A 26408-nucleotide genomic window follows, 5' to 3' on the forward strand; every position below is an offset into this window, starting at 1 on the left:
CACCCGTTTTATTGACAGTGAGCTGACAGGAAGAGGGGGGAAACAGGCGGCAAAGAGCCGCGGGTCGGAATCGACCGCGTCGAGGACTAAAGGCCTCCTAACATGGTTCGCGCTAACCGCTAACCCCTCCGCAGCGGACGCGGACGCGCCCCGGAAAACAAAACTTGCCAAATGCGGTCGGGAGAAGGGCAAAAACATCGTTTCCACCAACAAAAGCCTTCAGAGCCGTTCTCTGATGTTCTTTTAATGAAACAATATTAGGTAGATTGGACAACACGGAAGAAATAGCAGCATCAATGTTAACGCTTGCTTCCTCGATGCGAGCCGCCATTCCTATCAAAACAGTCTCACGTCACGGTCGCTTCTTCACTACGTCACATCTATGAAACTCCAGCCCTGCGTCCTGATTGGCTGGACAATAAAATTGGTTGGAGAAATCACTCTCTATGGGAGATGTCCCAGATGGATGTGAGTGATGTGAGGCGGAGCGACATACAGCTGGCGAGAGTCAGGTTAGTAGATTTCAGCCTCAAGCTGTTAAAATGCTAAATTGCTGTCAAGATGATGTACTTTACATTAATGAACTTATTTTATATTCATGATCTGTTTGTTTTTTTTAGATTTAATTTGTGTCTTCTGTCCAAGATTCTTCACACTGCTGTAGATTCAGAGAAGTACTGTTTAATTTTGTTCTTTACTATTTTATAGTCTATACAATAAAACTACAATAAGCTGAATTAATGTGATGTAATTTATTCCAGACCTTCTTCAATAATGAATCAGAATCCGAATCAGACATACTTTAATAATCCCAGGGGGAATTTGTTGATGGTCTTTATTTCAACCTTCAAATGATTTTAGCAGTGGTGGTTTGCTAAAAAGAAGTTTAATAACAATTCAGCATACAATCACAATGAAAAGAATAGCTACACATCCTTTACATTTTAGAGATTTGTGTATTTCCTTTTGGGTAACCATGGCATCTGTCCATTTGCTAAAGGTTGGAATTTTTTTCAAAGTGACAAATTTCAATTTAGCAGAATCAAATAAAAATCTGTGGTCCTACATCTTAATACTAATGCTATGATGCCTTATGAAAATGTGTTTAAGAAAATAATAGATGCTAAACTAAAACAGACAGCTGGGATACTATGCACATGAAGGAAAATTAACATGACACATCAGATTTGCATAAACTGCAGTAACTGCATAGAGACAGAGATAATCATAGCGACTTTAGGTTTATCTTTTACAATATTTACTCTGTCAAACCTGCTTAAGGTGGAGGGGTGACGTGTCTGCACATGTGACCGTATGAGGGATATGTGCAGTAATTGGGGGAAGGAAGAAGCACTCACTCCTCATTTTCTTGTGCTCTGATTGGCAAACTATTTCTTTCCTACTTCTGGCAAGACCTGGTAAATGCTGACAACAGAGGCAGCCCGACAAAAGCAGGAATGCACCTTCACAATCCTCTGTTCACCGCCGCAGAGCGTTCTGTCAAACTAGACACACCGGTTTAATGCATCTCAGCTAACCTCAGGGAACCTGTTTCCTCTGCAAGCTGCACTTTAATGGCTCCACTGTGTTTACACTTGAGCTTTTCCAACCAACACACGTATGATGCAACCAAATACAAGAGAAAACATCCTTCTGTTTGCTCCCGAGGATACGGCGCCGTAGCTTGCTGTGGCCTCTCATTATTTCTGGGCTAACCTTTGCTTTTCTACCCATCCAGCCGAGTTGAACGGGCTGCAGAGGAGGCAGACGCTGGGTGCAGTCTGAGGACGGTTTGCATAACCGAACTGCCCCAAAGGCGTTGCTTCACATTATGTTACTCTGTCTGACATGTGGTAATATTTCACATGAAATATTGTTTCGTAAATCAACACATATGAGAGTAGAAGAGGCAATGACGATCAGCTGTCTGTCTAGCTTGTATTTTCATCCACGCACTCTCATGTGTGCACCAAACCTTTTATTCCGGCTTTCTGAAGCAGTTTATACAGAGGTTTGCTGGACATATACATGCAGTCAACTAATTTATCATATAAGAAGCAAACAAAATGTATTCATACATTAGCTTTTGCAAACACCGCCACAGACATCTGGTTTCAATTGTCACAAACCAGATGTTCACATACACTTAAATAAAAAGACACATAACCATTTTTTTCTCACTGTGTGAGATTGTATCAGACTAAATTTTTCCCTTTAGTTCAGTTAAAATGACCAAAATGATTCCTATATGCTAAGAATAAGGGGAAATCATTTTAGAGAGACTTTCCTATTTCTTCACATTTGGAAGTTTACACAGCCGTGAAGTCGACTCTTCTGCAGATGGACAACAGATCTAAGCGTGGTTAATGGATAACAAAGTAAATCTTTTAGGGTGGCCATCAGGAAGCCCTTACCTCAGTCCTATAAAATAAAACATATTTAGGCAGAGCTAAAAGATTTGTGTGGGTAAGACAGCCCACGCAAGAGTTATCAGAAGGAACGACCCTACATTTCTGTAAAGTGTGTGGAAGCAAAGTCTTTGCTCTAATCAAATATTAGCTTAGAACGTAAATAATTGTTTAACTGATTCCCTATTTTTTATGGAAAACACACATCTCTACCATTACGCCTTGGGCTTACCCAGATCTGTAGTTTGATCCTCTTGTCGTTCCTGTAGATGGTCTTCACCTTGAAGTCAATCCCCACCGTGCTGACGAACGCCGGCGTAAACGAGTCGTCGGCGTAGCGGAACAAGAAGGAGGTTTTCCCCACACTGCTGTTGCCAATGATGAGGATCTTGAACATGTAGTCAAAGTTCTGGTCCGAAGACTCTTTCTGTCCATAGGTTGCTGTTGCCGAGGCCATCTGGAGGAAATCAATACAAAGAAAATAAAACTTGATGACCTGAGGTTGAGGGAGTACGTTTGCAATGATGTAAGATAGGATCCATGGCATCTAAGGGGCAATGTTTCTAAATGGGCTGCAACATCCAAGGGATTAAAAGAAAAAAAATCAAAACAAGTAGCACCTAAAATTAAAAGTTTTTATTTTATTAAAAAAAAATAACAAACCTAATCAACAATTGTGTAGGTGAAGCTATAAGTGTCACTGCAGCACAGCTTGATGCAACAGGAAGTTAGAAAAGAAGCAGTTTGAAATTCCCATGAGCCATTCAGCACAATGATAGTTTAGCGTTTATTTATACACTTCCAAAACGGAACTAAAAATAAATAAAATGTTCTTATAATGAGTGTATCTGTCTTTGATTTGAGCGGATAAATAAGATTATCTGCCAATGGAATAAGATTTTTGCACTTAAAATAGGAACAATTCATCTCCATCATATTACTTCAAGTGCAGCATGTCAAATTATCTTTTTTTAGGGGTCAAAATACTCATTCTATTGGCAGATAATCTTATTTACTTGCTCAAATCTAGGATAAAAACACACATTTTAAGAACATTTTACTTACTTTTAGGTCCGTTTTTGCAGTGTAATGTTATTTACAAATCTCTCAAATCTTCTAACATGGAAAAACACGCCTGATCAAAACCTGAAGACATGGGAAAAAGTTATGGGTCTTTGTATTTTTTTTATATTCTGAATTACTCAGATGTATTGTTTAAAGCCAGCAGGACAGTCCAAATTAAATCTTTTCTCGTCAGAGAATAATACTTTCTTTCCCCTTTTAATTCCCTATGCTTGGTGCTTCCTTGCAAAGCCCAAACAGGCCAGCTGTGGTGTGGAAGGTGAAGCTGTAAGGGTCTTCTTTCACAAATCTCATCCAGTGCTTATTGGTCTGCAGACAGCATCAATACAAACCTTATTTTAGGTCTAGGATCTACCTGTGTCTTCACAACCAACCCACTACATCCTCGAGCTCTGCACAAGCAATTTTCTCTCTGTCTAAGACTTGAATGTTTTTATTCAAGTTAACTCAGGATCTTTTAAGGAATTTAAAATTACCATGTTGGACTACATCCAACCTCTGCAGTGGATTGTTGTAAAAGGTCTTCCTTGTTTTGCTGAACAATGATGCCATGTTCAAAGATAGAAAACCTTTTTACCTTCTTGATTCACCGAAAATTAAATAAAAGCCAGATTTATGCTCTCATTTGGACTTTTTAAAGGACAAAGTCTTAAACTTTACTCAAACAATGAGGACTCTTAAAATGCAGTTAAAAACGGTCTTGTTGTAACTGCCTTTTTGTTGAATGTTTATTGTCTTTTTATCATCACTTAATTTTAATAGTTATTTTATCAATTTTCTTAACAGTACTTTATGGTTTTGTCTATGAAATAATTGACAACTAAAAATTACTTAATTACTTTTAATCAGCTAGGGGAGAGTATGTTTGAGTTTTACTCAGAGGTTTTTTGAGATTCTTGCAGCATCTGTTAGACTCAGCATTAGAAGCGGCTAACTAGTGATTAACTAGTTGGGTTTTTAAAGTGCCACATATACTGCTTGGATATTAATCATAGACGCACATTGCAGTGTCAGGAAAAAAAAAAACAATAACGATCTGCATTCTCTTATTGGTAAAATCTTCGAGACAATCAGTCAATGTGTCTGGAAGACAATGCAGCATCATCTACCACTCAAGATACTGTTTGGAGACTTACACACAATTGCTGAAAAAGTGGTTTTGTAGCCTTCAGATAATTATGTTGGCCAACTGTGGACTGAGAGACGTTCAATTTGTGGGTTGCTTTCAATTTATTTTTAAAGGGTGAAAAAAAGTGTGCATAACAATGTGCATCAAAGATCATTAAAATCCATGGAAATGTTTGCATTCAGCTCTTCCTCAAACAATTTGGAAGAAGTTTCATGCTTGCAGCTTAAGTTACAGTTCATTAAAGCTGTAGCCTGATAGCTACAATAACGACGACACCACTGACAACTACCTATGTGACGGCTGTAACTTAAGCGTTAATGGTCAAACAGCAAGTAGGTCCCTCAAATAGTAACCCCATCCTGCATGTCTGCTTTATATACTGTCATCTTCTCTTGTGTGTTTTTTTAACACTTTCTTTGGTTTGATAGTTGGATTTGTTTTTATTACTGGTTCTATGTTCTTTCGCGTTAGTTTTCCATCTTGTTTCCTGAACACCAGGATTCAGTTTACCACTACTTAATTTTTTTTACTAGTTTGTTCAGTACTCATTTTATTCTTCTAGAATGATCCCCTTTTGTTGGAGTGCCACAAGGCTATATTTTAGTTACCTGACTCCGCCAGATGTATTTGCTCCGCATATCCATCTGGAAACCTTCCGTTGACGAAATTTTGGGAAGGGGCGAAAATACTGGTTAGCTGATTGGCCTATGTTGGTGATAGACGGGCCAAATAAACCAATCAGATCAACAAAGCATATGACGTACTCGTCAACATGCTTCGTCGTCGCTCTGTTACGAGCGACGACGAAAACACAACCACAAGCCAAGCTACTCTTGCTGCTGCAGGTAAAGGCTCGTTAGCTCAGCAAAGAAATACTCTGTAATTCCGATAAAACTTGCTCGATAGCCATGCTAACGCTAGTTTCATCGGCTGAAGCCGCCATGTTCTTTAGACTGAACTGTCGATCTTCTCGTTGCGTCACACCTCAACCTGCCTCAAAGCCAACGCTGATTGGACGTTCGTTTGGTGAACGGCTCCAAATTTTCTTTAACGGAAAGTAGCCAGACTGATCTGCGAGTGAAACCTTGAAAGCTCGCGAGATCAGGATGGTCTCACGAGGCTAATATTTTAGGTCCCCTTCTGTTATAACTTTATATGCTGTCACCGGGGGGAAATTATGACTGCACACCAAGTGTCTGTTCACTGTTATGCAGACGACTTGTAAATGTACGTAGACCACATTGCAGTAATGCTCTCCTCTCTCTCCTGTTTGCACGACTGACAGACACTGGTTAAGTAAAAACGTCTTACTCTTAAAAGAAGAAAAGACAGAATGTGTTTTATTGGTGACAACGATAGATCGATGTCTCGAGAGATATTGAGAGTTTAAATTCAAACTGACTTTGTGGTCAAGTCATGCTTTTATCGTCTGTGTCTTCTGACCGAGGCTAAATCTTTTTTTATATCGCCTAGCCTTGGAGAAGGCAAGGTGACAATCAAAGTCACAACTCTGGCAGCTTAGAAGCATAGGCGCAAGGGTCATTTAAACATGCAAAAAGCAATAGGCAGAGCCAGACAACAACATTGACAAGACACAGGGACAATGGCGCAGCAAAATATTAAATAATTACTAAATAATACTTTCATGAGGCTTTCACTGGAGGAAATGTGATAAAGGAATTTAGACCAAACCGACCAGAGTTAAAAATCTAGCAGTGGGCAAGTGACCGTGGATAAAAAATATGATCAAGTAGAGTTTATCATTGTGTTGTAAGCCTGCCTCCATTGGGAGGGGACATCGCCCAGCGGATCTCAAAAAAACTCCTGATAAATAAACACGTAAATAAACAGATGAGGTTGTACGGCAACAACTCAACACCTTTTGGTTGGATGCGACCAGGTAAACAAAAGCGCCGAAGCTAAAGACCTGGTTAAGTGCTGAGGGCACAACGACCCGAGCCGTCTGAGCGTCCCTCCACCCGTCTCTATGTTTAGGCCGTTATCTGGAGTCGGCGGCAGAGGAACGCTAGAACTAGCAGCCAATGACGTACAAACAAAGCAAACAGCTCCCGTCTCACAGCCTATCAGCTTACACGAAGGAACAGAGAAAAGCTTGTTAAAAATGGAACAGGAGCCGGCCCTTCCCCAACGCACACATAAAGGTGTGAAACGACACTCCACTGCAGTGAAGTGTAGAGAATGTTGTTAGAATTACAGCTTAAGGCATTTATTCATTGTAGTTGCATTGACTGACGCTGTGTAAAAACAGTTGCCCCCGCAGGGATGTTGACTTTCATTTGGTTGATGTCATTTTTTTTCTTTGATAGTGATGTCAAAGTACACTCCTAACAATGTAGATGTCGTGTTCTTGAACATTGCGATAATGAGACTCTATGTGTAACAAAATTAATTTTCCTCCCAAAATTATACAAATCAAAACCCTGAAGTTCATTTTATGCCAAAATGAAAAAAAATACAAATCAGCTCATCCAAAGTCTGTTAGCTGACAGTGTTCAGTCAGACATTGCTCTCATTAACCTTGATTGTTTGTGCACCTATTTTCAAAAGAGATATTAAATCCAAAGTAGAAGCCCATTGTTTGATCTCAGTTCAGCATGCTGAAGTTCACACCAAAACTGAAGCCCGTGAAAATATCAGAGAGAAAAAAAAAACATGTCTATCACAGATTCAAATCTTTTGGCTTTTGTCTTTACCAGCTTTGCAATCGTTTTTGGGAAACACCCCAGAATCTGTCAAGCTGGATAGATAGCATCTGTGAACAAATACAATTAAGTATTTCCACAGATTCTCTGCTAAATTCAGATCTGGACTTTGACTAGGCCATTTTAAAACATGACTAAGCTTTGATCCCAACTATCTAATTGTGGCTACAGATGTGTGTTTAAGTGTTTTGCAGCCTCTAACAGGATTTTAACCTAGCATTTTCCTGTGTTTAGCGCCATTTACTTTTCATCAGGATAACACTTCCATTACCACGTTTCATGGGGCTGGTGTCTTCAGAGTAATGTGTAGCGTTAGTTTCCAACTATGGACAAATAGCAGACTGCACACTTAATCTTCACAACATTTATTGACAACATTTTAATCCTTATTGGATCTTTGACCTGCACTTAACTCCAGTGTCAGTTTTCCACCAGGTAGCCTGCAGTGCACGTAGGCTAAAAAATTTAAAGTTTGGTTCCCTCTTGGAAGAGTACCTTCTTCTATTTTTGGACTACAAGATACGTAGGCAAACCTTAAAGAGGACTTCAAAGTAAAACTGACATTACAATGAGATTAAATTACAAACAGGATAATACTGTAAACAAATTTGTGATTTCTGACAGCAACAGGTTATTTTAGCTTTTATTTAGAGATATGTAAATTAAGGGGAATAAATGCACATTACAACATTTTCACAAAATTGTAAAAATCATGTAATTTTCTTCTACTTTGTGCTTCAAAGGACAAGAAAATCACATAAAATCCCACCAAAGTACAGCAAGTTTGGGGTTGAATTGTGAAAAGAATCATGTCTTATAAATAGGTTTGCAAGACACTTTAGATGCCCACTTTTTAAATCTATTTATTGAAGAGGCATGACGTAAAACACTGGACACTTACGAGTGTCATAAGCAGGGTAAATGGGTGTGTTGAGACACCTTTGGCAAACAATGACTTTATAAAACCTTAATATGAATACATACAATGCAGTCCTTCATACTTCCTAGTACATACGCGCCCTTTTAACACTTTGCATTTCTCAGCTTTCCTTACGAGAAACTGGTAACACTTTGCACACAGGCTGGGTCCTGAGCCAGAGCCTGAGGGCTGCAGTGTGACTCACCAATACTGCGATTAAATGATATAGAAGGTATAAGAAATTAAAGCAGACAGGCAATAATATGACGGAAAAGTAAGAGGATAAGGGAGGGAATTACACAACGCAAGGAGTGACTGAAGTTGCATACAGATGCAGCTAAGCTGAACTTTACAGCAGCATTTATAGTTTCTGGGAAAAACTGTTACTGCTCCACTAGAATGAAGAAGGCAAAGTAGAAAATGCATCTTATTGACTAATCAGCAAATTCTAAAGGACTTTAGGCCATTTGTTGGTTTGGAACATATTGATGTCGACATTGATGATGATATTGTCAGTGCCAGAAGGGGAAGACAGAAGCAATGACCTTAAAGAAGCACCTGCTGCTGCATTTCAATCTGGGAGGACAACAAGGCCATTTCCATACAATTTGAAACCAGTTACTCTAAACAGAGATAGATTATTAAAAAGGGAAAATATGGAATAGTATCAGGTTTGGATTCAGGAATTGGACCCCAAATGCAGACAGGAGCAGCACGGTGACTTCAAATGATTTATTGAAAAATAACAACTAAAATCGTGCAGGAGACTAGGCACGAAGAGAATGAGTAATGGAGCACAGACAAAAAAAAAGACATAAACTTGGGGAGGTAAGGCATGAACAGAAATTAAAACAATCCAGCAACAAGACGTAATAATAAGATAATAATAATTATTATTATTATAAGTTAGTAAAGACTCCTAACTTATTCCTCAGACACAGACAAACGGGAGTTTAAGTAGTGGGGAAAACAGCTGGGTGGCATGAGACATAATGAGCTGCAACAGGTGAACTGAATGAGCTGGATGGCAAGGTGGCAGAAAGTGGGAAACAGGAGAAAAGACTATTAAATATGAATGAGACGGACCAATAAAACCCAAAGAAAATATCCAACCAAATATCCAAAAAACCTAAATATGCAAAGAACACTACATACATAGAGAATAACCTTATAGATAAAACTCCAACAAATAATGAGCATGGATATGTGAACTAAAAAAAGCAAGAACTAAAAAGTACAGTAAATAGAAAGGAAAATGTCCAAACAAACAAAAAAACGTAAAGAAAAAAAAAATCAAACACCTCAAAATCATGACAAATAGTCTGTGTTCATAGGAGTGTAAAACCCAGCAAATTCACCTCGAGGTCAGACCATGTAATGCTCAGAAACATTGCAGGGTAAAGTACGCCATAAGCTCCATCTCAGGGTCTGTAGGCGTCATGAAGCATGTTGCATGACAGTAAAGCCATAAAAAAGACAGATCATTACACATCAAATGAAAACGTCTCCTTTCTCTAACTATGGGAGCAAGTCCAGAGGAACAGTCACCGGTTCATCTCATCAAATGCCTTTAACAAGTAGCTGCTGAATATTTTTGCGCTGTTTGTCCCTCTTACATCAGGTAAACAATTCTGGAACAATAATCAAAGTCTAATAGAATTAAAAACAGCTTCTTTCCAAAAGCTGTGAGGGCTATCGCCCCCCGCAGAGAATTAACTAAAGCACCAGCCCAGTTCAAAGTCTGTTACATGTTTGCAAACATACCACTGGTTCCACAGGTCCTTGACTCGCATGCTAAGTTCTATTTGCACACTTTTAGCTTCTCACGGAGTGTTTGTTTGGAAATCCGTGCAAATTACTCAGTTCTTTAACTTAAAGAATTAAACTTTTTAAGTTGTCATAAAGCGTATTGTCTTATACAATCATGCAACTGCATAGTAATTTACATTGTTCTGTAAAGTGACTGCAATCTGTCCTTTTTGACTTGAACATTTCAATTTTATCATATGCTTCGGACTATTTGCACACTTTTTAGCTTGTCAGGAAGTGTTGTCAGTGCATTCAACTTGTTTCTGTCTTTAATGTGTGAATTCTGAGCCGATGTCTCACCAAAATTTCATTATGGTTACGTAATGACAATAAAGTTTCTTGATCTTGATTGGCCGTGCCTTGGTGGAGTTCACTGAGATCGAACAGAACATTGGACTTAAGTGGTAGAAAGAAGCATTTATGCTGAATAGGAAAAGTGGGAAAATTATTGCTGGAAGCTGCACCTTGGAGTGTCTGCCATCAACCTGATACCGCCACTGTGGGGTGGCTAATAGAACATAATATTAACATAATGCATTTTTGGACTCTGCTGATGTAAGCTACTGCTTCTCTGCACTGAAAGGAGGCAATTGAAGTAGTTTGGGCAGTAGTAGCAGCTAATTCTTTTTCAGCTACCTATGTGAACATTTCTTAGACTTAGACTTAGACAAATTTATTTGTCATTTTGTATGCACAGAGTGCGTACAGAACGAAATTTTGTTGCATATAGCTTGTGAATTGCAGTGAAATTAACTTACAGTATAAGGTGCAGCAGTGATTCAAAAGTGAAACAATTGAAATGTCGACAATGCAGGAGAAGTAACAGTGTACAGGTGAGTATTTTTAAAACCATTTGTATGAATTGATTGTGCAAAGGGCATTTGTGCAAGAATACAGCTTGTAAATTACAGTAACTTTAAATTACAGTGTAAGGTGCAGCAGTTTCTTTCTTTTTATTTAACTAAGTAAACAGGACAAAACCAAACCTATAAGGAGGCGTTTCTGAGTAACAGATTTGCTGGAATCGCAGCCACTTTAGATCACAGTCAGGGTTTGGCGTTTAGTTTCTAGTTTGGCCTCCTTCACTAGAAATCCATGCACTCTTGTAACTGTTAAAACCTGCTCAGCTATTCCTGCCTCTAAACTCCTTTTTTGGCATATGAACCCATGTTTTCTTACTAGTTATGTAACATTTCATGAATATTTCTCTTCCCTAATAATGTGACCCACACCATCTTTCTCCTTTAACATTACAAATGTTTAACTTATTCTTTATTCGGCTATGGAACAGAAAATCTTAAAGGAAGTTTGAAATGTAACTGGGATCCAAAGCAGCCACTTTCCAGTTGATTGGCAGCAAATCTACAACCTGAGGGAAAGACTCCTAACTTATTCCTCAAGACCAAAGTGCCAGCTTGAAAATCAAAGCTGAGCAGAGATTACAGGGGGTTAAAAATAATTGGTCACTTCTGCAAGTCTGGATGTCATGAAACACCATCTCAGAGTCATGCTGGCTTTCAGAAGTGGCTGTTCAGCATGTCCTGTGTGGAGAGATTACTGCTGCCTTTTCTCTGCCTCCCTGAGATAAGCTGCAAAGGAGAGAGCTGCTTTAACCTCCGCTAAACTCTAATTTGATACAGAAGCTTATAGTCAGAGGCTTCTCTCACTAATCTAAAAGTAATTAACAAATTCTCACCATGCAAATGTGTTTCAGGCTGCAGGATGTCACTGCTTTCATTTGGATTGTGAAAGTAAACCAAACACAAGTCAGATGTTTTTCTAACTGCTTCTATCACACTTAGTGTTTTGAGTACTTTTGTAAAAAAAACAATGATACCACTTAAACTTTAATTGCATGATGTCAGGTCACAGCCATATACTTCAATATTAAATATGTTCTTGAGGTTTCCACCTAAAGTATTGCATAATTGTAAAGTAGAGATAAAATGAAGACGGTCCTTAACTTTTAGGCATGTTAACATCTCAAAGTGGGACATCCATCATGAAAACAGAGGAACACAGCAGACAGATCAGAGATAAAGTTATGGAAAACTTTAAAGCAGGTTATAAACAAACATTCCAATCTCTGAGCTTTTCACGGAGAGTTCAGTCCATCATATAAAAGTAGGAAGAGTAAGGCACAGTTGCAAATCTTTCAAGCCTCGGCCGCCCACCTAAACAGACTAACCAACTTGACAAACTAACAAACTGGCCTATGATAACTCAGAAAAAGCAGCAGAGATCCACATTTCATTCAAAAATTCAGTTACCAACACAACTAGTTGTACCCTCCTAAAATCTGGCTTTTAAGGAAACGAGTCAGGAAAAAAATGAGAATAGCATAAGAACAGTGTTTTCCATAATCCATGTAGGAGATGCAGCGAATATGTGTAAGAAAACTGTCAGGAGAGTCTAAACTTGATTTATTAAACTCGATTTAACGTGTTTTAATTAAAGAAGTGGGGCTGCACAGTCCTGCAGTGGGTAACACTGTTGCCATGCAGCAAAAAGGTCCTGGGTTCAAGTCCTACCCTAGTCCTGGGTCTTTCTACATGGAGTTTGCATGTTCTCCATGTGCATGCGTGGGTTTTCTCTGGGTACTTTGGCTTCCTCCCACTGTCCAAAACCATGACTGTTAAGTTAACTGGCCTTTCTAAATTCCCCCTAGGTGTGAGTATGTGCAAGAATGGTTGTTTGTCCTGTCTGTCTCTGTCTTACCCTGCGATGGACTGGCGACCTGTCCAGGGTGTACCCCGCCTCATGCTCTTTGACAGCTGGAGATAGAAACCAGCACTTCTTGTGACCCCACAAGGGATAGACGTGTTAGAAAATGGATGGATGGATAATTAAAGAAGCAATAAATACAAATTTTACTGTAAAATTTACCAAAATCATTCTCATTTGTCACCAAGGATGGAAGTAACATTCCCCATAAACAATCAGTCCTCACCATCAACAATGTCTTAGTCAACTTCTTTTTCTTTGAAATCTAGATTAACGACTCCTCCCCCCACCCCCCACCCTGATGACACCTATCGGGTCCAAGGGCTGGATACCCCTCCAGGGTGCCTGGACCTGGGAGTAGACGATGTGTGTAATGAGTGCGTGTACTGGTTCTCTTTTTTGAAGGGTAAGAGTGTTTGCATGTGGGGGCCAAAGGGTGGGGACATTCGAATGTGTACCTGGTTTTCTGTTTGGGTTTGGACTGCCCCCTCTCCTGGGACATCTCAGGTCTTCACTCAGTGGGGAGCCCATCCCCCCTGTCCTGCTCCCCTCCATTGGTTGGACTCTGTGGTGCGTTGGTGGTCCTTGGTGTCCGGGGCTGGGTGCTTCGGTGTGTACTCGCTCACTCCTGGTGGCTGCTTCGCAGGGGCTGGGCCTGGAACCCGTGGCTCTTTTGGGGGGCAGGGTGCCCCTGGGCCTTGGGTCTCTGGGCCCATTGCTGAATCCACTCTGGCGTAGCTGGCGGATCCCACGGGCTCATTGCCACAGCTCCCAGGGGCTTCAGCACTGTGGCTATTGGGGGGTTTCCTGCTCTTTACTGGGATGGGGGAGGCAGCTTTCCCTGTGTTGGCCCCTCTCGGGCGGCTTTGCTCTGGGGGTCCTTTTGGTTGTCTGGGGTTTTGGTTTTCCCGGCGTTTGCCTTGGAGCTCTGGGGGGCTGGTCTTTGGCTACTCACAACCACTATTGAACATTTTTCTCATGGAAAAACCTTAAATACACAACTACACTTTCACAAACACCTACAGGTGCTTGGATTCAGGTACTTTCAGACTCATTTTATACAGAAAATCCCTATTATTATCTTCAGCTGTCACTTTATACATTTCAAATTAGATAATACTTTATATTCTTCAGTAATGGTATCAAGGCGCTGGTTGTTTGTACCTCTAATACTTTATCAGTTGGTTTTGCTATTCTTTTTATATCTCTCTTTGCAGGTGTAGAAGCAGACTCAGAGGATGTTGTATTGCTTTCTCATTTTCCTCTCCTCTTTTTTCACCCTTTCTCCCTTTTAGCATTTTGTCTCATCTTTTTTTCTCCTCTACCTTTCCACTTTTGTGTCCATTGAACATGAAATAGTCACAGAATAAAATCTAACAAAGCTTTCTGCATACGTATCAAGCAGAGCACTATGGCGAAAGCAGTAATGCTCCACTGGTGAAAGGCACAATCTCTTGGGCTCTCTTTGGCATTAGGACAACAATTCTTAATGTTACACTTGCCAGACAGGACACACACACACACACACACACAAACCTGAATTTATTACCATAAGAGCAGAGAGGATGGACGTTTAATGTTTGAGGACTAATTTGCCTAATCTTTGAATGTGTTTAGAACTGCTCTGAAAATGCAGAACGACACAAATCTGTGAAAGTCCCTCAACTTCAACTGAGCAAGGGTTGATTTATTACTATTGCCATTATCTCCCTTATTAGTTTCTGTTTTACTTACTGCCTGTATTATCGTATGGTCAGATTATTGTTGCAACACATCCTGCTGCTACATATACTTGCACTATTCATATTGTCTTGCACATTTCTTTTACTATGCTGAAAGTGACGCAGGGATACCGATAAATGCGTTTAGTTTAGAAACTTTAATAATCCGCAGTAAATGTCCCACCAGGCTGAGATTGAAGCCTCAAGGTCTGATGAGCTGAAACAAGTCAGTGGGACGAGTCTGAATTTCAGGAAAGATGTGTCGTGAGATTTCAAAGAGGATGGCTGAATGGAGGCTGACAGTCGATGGGTCTTTTATCATTTGAATGCCAGGAGAAAATGACGGAGGTGAGACATGTTTCCTCAGGGCACAAACACAAAAAAAACCTGAGCTTTTATTTTAAGACGCAGAGGATTGCAGGTCATCGGTATTTTAACAAATTATGTCACGACTAAAAAATGTTAAACAGCTCTGTTTGAATAAGAACAACAAGTATAATAATGATTGTACTATTATATAATGTCTTTAAATAAATCGTCTATTTCTGTTTTAGGCTATTTAAAAACCGAGGAGGGATTTTATAACCCTTTCACGTTCCTGTCTGATTTTTTTGAATGCTGTCCTGTCAAGCCAAAGGAAGTCTCTATTCATTTTTTAATCCTAATCCAATCATGAGAACAAATGTTGCTATGAGGCAGGACGATGACATCATCGAGCTCCCCTCTAAACCTGTCACCTAAAGGAGATTGACGTCCTGCAGGAGCTGGATTGATCCTGGGCCCCGTGGCCCCGCAGCCGCCTGGTCAGGCTTATTTCATCAGAATCAGCCTGTTTTTCTGCAAACACACGGCTAATCAACAGCTGATTCTTGTTTAAAGAAATGCAGCGAGATGACTGACAGAGGTGTCAGATTTATAAGCAATAATTATATACAGCGCTGCAGATTTCTCCTTTTTTTGGTATGTTTAGTCAAAGTTTAGTAAAATGAAATAAGCTATCCACCCTTACCCTTGGGTAAATCATGAATTAATAGCAACAGTAATTATCCCCCACCCAAGCATGATTGCTGCTTGATCTGCAGATTCAAGAAATCACCTGAAAAAGAGCTAGAAGATCTCAAATAGCAAAGCATGGCTTATAAATTGAAACTCAAGATCAGATGAGAAACAGAGTCACAGTTGTTTTGGCTGTTGTCGTAGCCTGATGTTTTTTTTTTTTTTTTTAAATATGCGAGCATACTGCAGAAAAAGCCCCAATCCGTCTGTCCATCTCTTGCTCCATCTTACCGTAACTCATGAACAACAGGATACTTAAACTCCTGTGCCTGAGGCAGAAACCGACCGCCGACTCAGCGGGGGCACCCCGCCTTCAAATTGACACAAATTGACATGTCGTAAATAAATCATTGCAGAAATGTACAAGAACACGTTGAGGCTGCGTAATATCTGGATGAATCATCTTCATCTTGTGGTCTGGCCACCACTAGACAGTCCATAACACAGTCATCTATCAATTTATTCATCTGAAGTGAGTCACAGAGCCATTTTAATGCTTTAGGACTCCGGCACACAGCCATGACACCTTTAGGACTGGCTGACTCGTCAAAATCAGTACAAGAGCCTCTCAACAACCCATTCAGAAGGTAAAAAAAATAACCCAGAACAGAATCTGCATGTGTCATTTGCCTCGGTTAAGGTCAACGTTCACGATTTACAATAAGAAAAAGGGAAAAAGAGATGTTTTTGTCAGATTTAGCCAAGACCAAATCGGATGAAAAGAACACAAAGGCCAGTTTCACATTTGCAAACAAAACATCTTGATGAAATATCCTGTGGACTAAAGATAAGATAATAAGATGCAACTTGTGACCCTAAGCAGACCTGGGTTGGGCAGCAACAAACAACAGCAACTGCATCTGGGAAATGGTTCAATCACAAACAAAAGGAAGGTTTTGGACTGGCACGGTCAAAGTCTGGACCCAAAACTCTATTTAGAGTACTGTGATATGACGGCTGACTGTCTGTTCATGTCTGAGAACCCTTCAATCCAGCTGGACTGAAACATTTCTGCTAAGAAAAATTCCTCTGGAGCAATGGAAAAGGGTTCTTTGCAGTTATTCCAGACACTTGATGGCACACCATGGCCCAGTGGACCCAGAACCATTTATTAGCTCTAGGGGACAATTTAACTATTACCATTTCACCTAGTGCCAGGCTGGTTAGGATAACTTTTTTCTCTTAATAAATCAAATCATCTTTTGAAACCATCTTTTTCGATTTACGTTCTTCATCAGCATAACGAAAACCAAAAATAAGAATAAAATGACAACGTACAGTTGTGGTAAAAAAAAAAAAAAAAGAAAGACAGGAATCTGACATCACTGTAATTTGTACCCAAATCGTTCAGCTTTGACTCACACATCACAACTGGTTTAGATTGAATAAATCAGGATAACATTGACATTATTACCCTTCGATGAAAGGACATTTTTAGGATGTTTTAGGAACAAGTCAGCAAGCACGGAAGCTCAAGGGGATCACAAACTGGAAAGCAAACTTAATATTATAATAAAAATCAACTGTCACTGTTCACTGCTGGGGAGCTTTGGATTTTTATCTCCCCACCCCTGTCCTCATCTTCATGTCATATTTTTACTCCTGAGAAATAGAAGGTTGTGGATTAATTATAAATTGTTGCAAAAACTTTGCCAAGCTCAAAAAGTAAAGAAAAGCTTATAAATAATTTGGTAATGTTTTATTTTAAAAGGAGGCACCAAAAACTGCCACCAGAAATCAACTTTCTTCACACACACACACACACACACACACACACACACACACACACACACACACACACACACACACACACACACACACACACCTCCCTTCTTGGAGCAACACCTCATCACAAATCTCTTATTATGGTTTTATGGCTGGTTGAAGTGTTTGTGTTGCAGAATGTCAGAGAGGCGAGGCCAAGCTGACCCAAGGCTTTATTTAACCTGGCGGTGTGATTCAACACATCTTACTGCATGGAGTTTGCAAGCGTGGGTTCCCTCCAGGTACTCCAGCTTTATTCCACAGTCCAAAAACATGACAGAATTGGCATGGCTGTGTGTCTCTATGTAGGACTGGTGACCTGTCCAGGGTGTACCCTGCCTCTCGCCCAATGGCAGCTAGAAATAGGGACAAACCTGCACGGATATGCAAGTATAGACGATGGGAAATGTAAACGCTTTTAGGACATCTTTCCCAGCGTTACAGAAAATAGTTGGATTTCTTTTTATAAGGCATTTTCTAGTTGTTTGTTCTCCAAGGACAAACTCACTCCTGTCTGATCAGGAGATTTAACTCAGTTGTGAGCCATGAGGGGTTTTTAGTCTGTAAATCAAGGTTTGTTACACCAGCATGTTTAATGGGGTCATTTTGGTCTAATGGGGGGGGGGGGAAAGCAGACTTCCCATCTGTTTTCTGATTACTTTAATTTAATTGAAAGGTTATTTAGATATTATGACAAAATTCGCCACTCAGCCCTACTTTAGAACTTGAAATTGACACCCTGCAGCTCGGAAAAACCATCTAAGGCTATGAAAACTATCTGTCTTCTGATTGGTCCTTTAGATTTGTCTCCATCCACTCTGTTTGATAGGAGACAGAGTCACACAGAGAGTGAATTTTTACACATAATGCAATTCTGCTACAGATTCAAAGCTGTAAATACTACAAATACTTATGAGAAATGAGAGATAAGGCAGGACTCCACTCTGTTATCAGCTGCTTCATTTTTGCTCATGATCCAATCAAACTGGGCCGTGCAGTCTGTCCTAATACAGCGTCATGCTTTTCACTATTGCAGTTTAACTCTGCATTGCAGGTCCTAAAGTCTCCCCCCAGTTTTATTGCCATTGATCTTTCAAAATAGATGGTTTCAAATGTAGATATAACACTTTGAATTTGTTGTGTGTCTTACAGGTTCTAATAAACTCCTCGCAGACACAAAGTGCAATTTAGTGAGGAACGTTTTATACATTTTGTAAACTAAACTGTTGGGTTCTGTGTTCCACTCAGATGTTTGCATACACCTATCATCACAAATGTCATGACAAATGTCTGTGAATTTTAAAAACAAGAATTCTGTGCATGAGCTTTGGATTTATTGAGACTGTCCTCTAATTCAGACAAACCTTTACAAGCCCACAAATAATTGATTGACTTTATCTTGTAAAGTTGCAGAAAAACATGTTGTTTTTGTAACAATCAACAAGGTCCCGGCAAATTTCTGACTGAATACAGCTGCATCTCAATAAATTAGAATATTATTAGAAAGCTGATTAACTTAATTTACTAAGAGAGACATATTATGTAGATTAATTACACCCAGACTGATATTTTTAAATCCTTATTTCTCTAAATGAAGATAATTTTCCACTTGCAGCTAATGAAAACACGACTTTAATATTACATCAGGCACATAAAACAGTTATAAATTCACAAATGTATGTTTAAAACATTCTTAAAGGTTGTGATTATCAGAAGATACTTTTTAATCTGACAGATGAGCCTCATCAGAACAGGTTTCTAATTTACCACTCCTCTTAGCATCATTCACTGGCAGCTTTCTTGGCTCTGAATCAACTTGTAAGTATAAAGAGAAAGTTTTTAACAGGTTTGGACATCGGGAATATTCCAGAAACTTAGCATTAGACAGCTTTATCTGTTCCTTGACCAGTTTTCATCTATGGCGTCATTGGGATCATTGTCCTGTTGGAAACCCAAAGACCATCAAAGGTTAAACCATCTATTTGTTGATTTGGACCAAATTCTGTGCATGATCATTAGTTTTATTTTAAGTATTTTTTTAAATATAATAATAATATAAAACCCCAAAGGCCAGCAGTATGAAACTCAGTCTCTGGATCCCTGAGCAAGACCCTTGACTGTAAACTGCTTCCTGTGTGCCACTCAGTGTTGGCAGCACAATGCTCCCTAAGAGTTAAACGCAGAGACAAACTTCCCCTCAGTGAGACTATATAGGGAATTATTTTTATGTATAATAATCATCTTTATTTGTCATTGCAACATAGTTTCCAATGAAACTTGTCTTCTGCATTTAACCCATCCCTTGGGGCGCATTAGGCTACGACTATGCAGCGTCTGGAGAGCATTCTGGGACAAAAGGTCTCACTCAGGGACCCAAAGTGGCAGTTTGTGGGATTTTAACTCCTGCAGGATGCAAGCGCAATGCTCTAACCCAGAGGTTCCCAAAGTGGGGGTCGGACCCGCTGGGCAGTTGTGAGACACCATGTGGGAGTCAGCACAAGTAATATTAGGTGTACAACAACAAAGAACATCACAAGATTAACTTATTGATTAAATATTACAAGAATAAAACAACACAGTTGTTTGCACAATCACTTTAAAATCCTGATTCTAATAATAATTTGATGCTGATGCACTAAAACAATTTAGCATTGTCCTATTTGTGAAACCGATACCAAAGCATAACATTACAAGAAGCCGAACGTTCCTTATCTAACACGGTAATGATAAATACTTTATTTATTATCACTTTATACTCGTAATTTCTAAAAAACAAAACAAAGAAAAAAAGCCTGCACCAAAAACGCATCACCAGTCTCTGGCAGTGTTATTTTTGGGGGCTGCAGGTTGAAAGCTTTGGGGACCCCTGCTCTGACCAATAGACCACCACTCCCCCCGCATAATAATTTCTTTATTTTGGAGCAATAATGCTAAATCAGACAATATTGGTTATTCGGTTATTTCTAAAGGAGGATAGTTATATTTTAAAATGGTACCAGTGTTGTGGATGGTTTGAGTGCAGTTTTACAACAAAATCATGATTTGAATCCCATTTGGTAATAATCCAGAAAGCAAATGTGAGGGGAACAAATACTTTACACAGCACTGAAAACACTAAAAATATTTACCATCAGTTTAGATTAAATGAAACCAAACCTTTGCTCTTTTTTTCGGTACACCGAGACTAAAAAGTGTTGGAAAACTCCAAAAGTCAGTCCTCAATGAACACCTGAGCTCACAGCAAGCGGCCGGTGTTTGCATCATTGACTCTGCTGTAATTCATCTGGTTATACTCAGAGCTGATGTTTAACAGTGTAATACGAAGCGGTTCCCCTGACACATCCATTGCCACCGTGTCACAAACTCTCTGAATGTTTGAATCAGCAATTCCTGATTAATGCAAGCAGACAGCGGGCGTATTAGTCAGCTGCTGCCCTGCTCCACGGTAGCCTGGGACTGCGTTTTTTCCTCCTTTTCCCCCTCCAATCACGTGCCACCTTCTTCTTCTAGGAAGCGTGGGGATGAGATGAGAGGAGTGGGCGCTATAAATAGCCATCCCTTTCGTTTCTCATCCCTCTTACACCGAAAACAGAGAGCAGCGAGGAGAAGCAGGCAGGATGTGGAGGATGTTATTCTGGCGTTACAGTGTGCAGGTGAATTCAGCACAGCTAAAATAGAATATAAAGACCTCGCTTCTGTTTAAAGAACACTTTGTGCTGCTTTGAGGCCAGACGTCCTTTTTTTTTCTTTTGTTTTTTACCTCTGCTGCTTTGGTACGTCTTGTGCAGATTTGCTCTGCACATTCTGCTTTTTTTGTTCCTGCAAAGGTTGAGCCAGTTGTTTCACTGGGGCTTGAAACTGCTCATGCTGAGATGCATTCAGATGCATTCAATCGGCAGCTAAAACCCCCTTGCTGTTCAGAGCACGAAATTCTTAAGTCTGTAAGGACTAATCTGATTTTTTAATATTGTTTCTATACGATTGTACCCACAGATTTTATCCACAAGCTGTCAGACATTTGAAATGGGCTTGGGGAGGGGAGGGGGGGCTACATGGATGCATGTGGGTTTTTACCATGTGAAGCAAGAGATAACATCAAGTCCTGGCTGCAGATCCAGCAGCTAAAGTCCGTGCACAACATGTGAGGACAGTGAGCTCAGCGTCTTTGTGCCTTTAAATATCAATTAGCTTTAAACCACAGACGCACTCAGCTGACTCAACAGATGCGTTACAATTTGAATTTTCTATCTTTCAGTGAAGCTTTAAACAGAAATTAAAGCCACGTTCAAAATTCTGCATTTTCTTCACCAGCTATATCCTTCCCTGCAAACCTCTAAACATGCACCATCACAACCACATCGCTAAAAATAGTTATTATAAATGTTAATATGAAGGTAATATGGATGACTGGATCCGGGTAAATGTTTACCACACCGCAGGATCTCTCCATATGGCTCCGTGTGTATTAATGATTCACGAATTATGTTTGGAAAAAGAAACACCTCTAGATGTGAAAATGTCATGATCCTTATCGATAAATATTAGAAATCTGCCATTCACGTCAGATAAACACGTTTCGTTTGATTTGTTAATACATTCCTGTTTAATTTCAGGCCCTGACCCGTTTGGACCCATTTCAAGCCATCGGATGCGTTGTTACGCCTTTTTTTTTCTTGCAGGAAATGAAAGGACAGGCCCAGAGTCCGAGCACAGATCCATTAAAGCCTCCATTTATTCATTCATTCGCGCATCCAAAACGCGCATTTTGCTGCTTTACATCTGCGCTCCTTTTCCACCACGGGAACAGCTGTCAGGGAAAACGTTTTAATGCCATGGGCTTTTTTTTTTTCCATGTGAATTGTTTTACTCCAAATGTATGTAAATAAAAGCGAACAGGCTGAATCCGACATGTGGGTAATTCAGATGTGAGCAATGATGCTGTGTCAATAAGGATATTAAAGCCTACCTTTGCAGATTTTTATCCGGCTGCTGCTGCTGCTGTCCACCGCGTTTCAGCACCCGCAAACACCAACACTGTCAAGTTAGAGAGGCTGAACAGCTCTACATCCGGTCAATGACGTCAGAATAAGAGGCTTTCAAGCAACTCAGCATATAACAAAAAAATGCGAGGGTGATCAGCATCCCTAAAAACGGTGTGCTGAATAAAGTACAAATAATAAGCACATTCAAATGTTCACATATTATGTGAACCAAACTTTATCATTAACAACAGTACCAGGCACAAGAATATGCACATCATTTATGGAAAACTTGTAGTAATTTTTATATTGTAGATTTAAAAACAGGGGTTATGGGCAGTGATTTTGGGCGAATCATTGATCCTTGTGGTACCCCACAGGGAATCTCACTAAATGCTGACAGTGCATTTTGTATTTGTAGAAAGATTTCCACAAACATGGCAAAAACAAGGATGCACATGCTGCTTTACATCATAAATAAGTCATATTTGAGTATAAAACTTATTAACAAAAGTCTTTTTCAAGATAATATAAACACCAGCAGTTCATTATTCTCACTGTTTTTTTCTTCTACCAATTGAATTACCCCATAGGGAGTTGCTGCGTTTGCTATAAAAAAAAATGTATGTCCATTTCACTTCCTAGTGTATGGCTACAAATATCTTACAAATCCATCTGCTGAACAATCTACTTTCCTGGTACTTTCAAATATTGAATGGATGCTTGTTGTGCTGTTTTGTTTTTTTTTTGTTTGTTTGTTTTTGTTTGTTTTTTGTATATTAAGAATTAGAGAGTAAAATATTGACAGAAAAAAATACTGTAGCTTTCTTTATAAAAGCCAAACTGAAGTAGTTGGTTGGTGAAAGAGCTCTGTTGTTTCTATAGCGTACCAATAAAGTATATATCTATATGCAGATACAGTATTTATTGCATATTATCTCTTTAGTCATGCTTGAATATTGCGCCAGGACTTTGGTCGCCTTCGCTGGTCACATTATTTTGAAAGTCAACCCCATTTCCTGTGTTTCTGGAACAGCGCTAACTTGACAGGGCCTTTGTGAAATTGACATGTGGGCGGGACTTTAGAGACCCCGCAGAGGACTGGCAGCTCCTCTGACCAATCACGAGCCGCGATGAGAGTCCTGAAACATTCCACCTCAAATAATGAACCGGTCATTTATTATTGATGAGCGCTGCCGGAGAGACTGAATTATTGATCAGGAGGTCAGCAGTAACCACTGCTGCCATTTCTGCAAAAGCAGACACCGACTTTATGAATCTCACTGTGAGAAATCTCACTGCAGGAAAATCAATACCAAACGAACACGGAGAGAGGAGCTCAATATAAATCTCAGTCTCGGCAATGATAAAATCTATACATGCAGAAAAGTTCATTTGGTGGGTTTGACAGATACTTTTTTGTTTCCTCTTGGAAAGCATTTAAATAAAGTAAATAAAATCATTAATTGTTAAATAAAGAAAACAGCGTATAGTGTTTATAATATATTATAACTCACTTAAGGATTTTAACAAGTTCTAATTATTGTTTAATCCTATAGTGGGAGAACATGAGGGAGGGAACTCACTGTACCTAGATATCCTGAAGAAACATAACAGTCAAAAAGTCATTAAAAACATGCAGTTTTTATTTTTAAAAGGTGCACTTAAATAATGAGGTTTACTAATATCGTAGGGAAAAAACTGAATACATAAAGAGTAACATTTTAGATATCTAATATATTAAACTCCGGCGCTAGTTGCATCTTTCTGCAGCTGTCTGCAGGCGGCGCTGTGGTAACATGAGCAGGATACAGGTGGCTCTCACAAGGACTGTTGCTGTTCTTATTTTTCTGATAAAAACAAAAACAAATGTAATGGGTTGCATAGCATTAAAATTATAGGTTTAAGAAACCCAGCAATAACATTTTAAAGCATGACATACTTTTGGGGGAAAGCCTTTAGACAATAGAGTCTATAACCTTCTGGATGTGTAACAAAACACACAAATCCAGAAAATGTGTTATATGAGCAACATGATGTATAAAGAGAGGATGAGAAAAGAAACAAGGCTGGTTAAAATGTCCCTATTCTAATACACTTTGTGGCCATAGGTGTTTCACACATGGTCACAAAGTTATTGATGCAAAAGTCGTATTGCTGTATGTATTGTAATACTGACACCTCCAGAGGTTCCCATCACATAAACAATTTAATTTCAAATCGCCCAGAGATGCCCCATGTTTAAAAATAAAAGACCTCAAAAAAGAACATTTGGATCACTCTAATAAACTCAGAATCACTAACAGGTGATATGTGTAATATGACATCTCTCTGAAGTTAAATCATTCTTTAAGGATGGGGACTTTTTGTGTCAGTAGGTAACTTTCTGTCAGAGATGACAAAAATCACATGTGGGGTTCCCCAAGGGTCCATCCTGGGTCCCTTCCTATTCAATGTCTACATGCTCCCTCTAGCTCAGATAATAAAAAACAGCAACATCAGCTACCATAACTATGCAGACGACATACAGCTCTACATCACTACGTCACTAAGTGACTATGAACCCATTCAAGCACTGAGTAAATCCCTCGAAGAAATCAATGCATGAATGTGCCAAAATTTTCTTGAACTGAATAAAAACAAAACTTAAGGAATCATTTTCGAACAAATACAGGTGACATCAAAAGTTAGCACACAGCTTCAGTCGCTTCAGCTAAAAACCACTGATCAGGCCCGAAATCTGGGTGTAGTGGTGGACTCAGACCTGAACCTCCAAAAGCATCTAAAGACAATTACAAGGTCGGCTTATCACCTGAGGAACATTTCCAGGATTAAAGGACTGATGTCTCAGCAGAATCCCAAAAATCTAATCTTTGCGTCCAATTGATTACTGCAACGGTGTTTTCACGGGTCTCCCAAAAAAGTTGATCAGACAACTGCAACTGATCCAGAACGCTGTTCTAGTGTCCTCACTAAGACTAATTGAGTAGAGCACATCACCCCGGTTCTAAAGTCCTTATACTGGCTCCCTGTATCTCAGAGAATAGACTTTAAAATACTTCTGTTAGTCTATAAATCCCTGAATTGCTTAGCACCTAAATACATCACAGACTTGTTATCAGTGTATCAACCCTCCAGTCCACTCAGGTCTTCTGGCACAAGTCAACTCTACATACCCAGAACCAGAATCAAATATGGAAAAGAAGCATTTATTTCTTAAGCTCCACTTATCTGGAACAAACTCCCAGAAAATCGTAAAATGCTGAAACCCTGGGTTCTTTTAAATCAAGGTTAACACCTATTTATTTAGAGTTGCCTTTGAATATTAACGTTTGTAGTTTATAATCCATGTTATTTTATATCTTTACCTGCTGCTACTATTCCACTGCAGAGTACAAAAACATGCATAATTGTGAAGTAGAACGATAATGACCTATGATTTTTAACATTTTTTACAAGGAAAGTATTTCCAAAGCATTGAATATCTCACTTAGCATTGCTCCATCCATTAATTCAAACAGAAAGACTTTGACAGAACCACAAATCAACCAAGAATGCTTGCCAAAACTGACAGCCTGGGCGAGGACAGCATTATTCAGAGAACCAACAAAGAGGCTCACGGTGACTCTGGAGGAGCAGCAAAGATCCACAGCTCAGATAGGAGAATCTGTTCACCATTACTGAAAGGAACAATAAAATGACTTCTATGTGACTGTGGTTAAATCTTTGACACTTATGATGCAGTATAATGTGTCACCTAACTCACACTGTTTCCTGTTATGTTTGTTTCCAGCTGAGGGAAAAGGAAAATAAAGGAACAGCAGAAGTGGAATAAACTACATTATTCTGTGTGATTCTGCAAAAGGAAACTATAGTTTACCCTGAGCTATGTCTATAGTTATGCTGCTATAGGCTTAGGCTGATGGAGGACATCAGGTTGTATTTTTCTCACTTTGCTGAGTTCTCCTACTGTTCTTCAATTTGCATTGCTTGATTGTTATTTCATCTTTTACCTTTTTGTTCTCTGTCATTTTATTTCTTCATTTTAGGTACACCTGGTCTGGCGTTCTGTTAGCTGTTACATTATCCAGGG

General features: G+C 39.4%; 1 protein-coding gene across 1 annotated transcript in view; it reads right to left on the reverse strand.

Annotated features, from left to right (window-relative positions):
• rab3ab (RAB3A, member RAS oncogene family, b) overlaps nucleotides 1–22388 on the reverse strand; it is a 34215-nt gene extending 11827 nt beyond the window's left edge. Inside the window, exons 1-2 of the mRNA XM_012880001.3 lie at nucleotides 22303–22388; nucleotides 2641–2865 (exon numbers count right to left, since the gene is read on the reverse strand). Coding sequence (XP_012735455.2) covers nucleotides 2641–2865 — 225 coding nt within the window. The 5' untranslated portion in view covers nucleotides 22303–22388. The remainder of the gene's footprint in view (nucleotides 1–2640; nucleotides 2866–22302) is intronic.
• Nucleotides 22389–26408: the final 4020 nt, after the last annotated feature.

This window comes from Fundulus heteroclitus, chromosome 9 (genome assembly GCF_011125445.2).
Source record: "Fundulus heteroclitus isolate FHET01 chromosome 9, MU-UCD_Fhet_4.1, whole genome shotgun sequence".
NCBI classification, from domain to species: Eukaryota; Metazoa; Chordata; class Actinopteri; order Cyprinodontiformes; family Fundulidae; genus Fundulus; species Fundulus heteroclitus.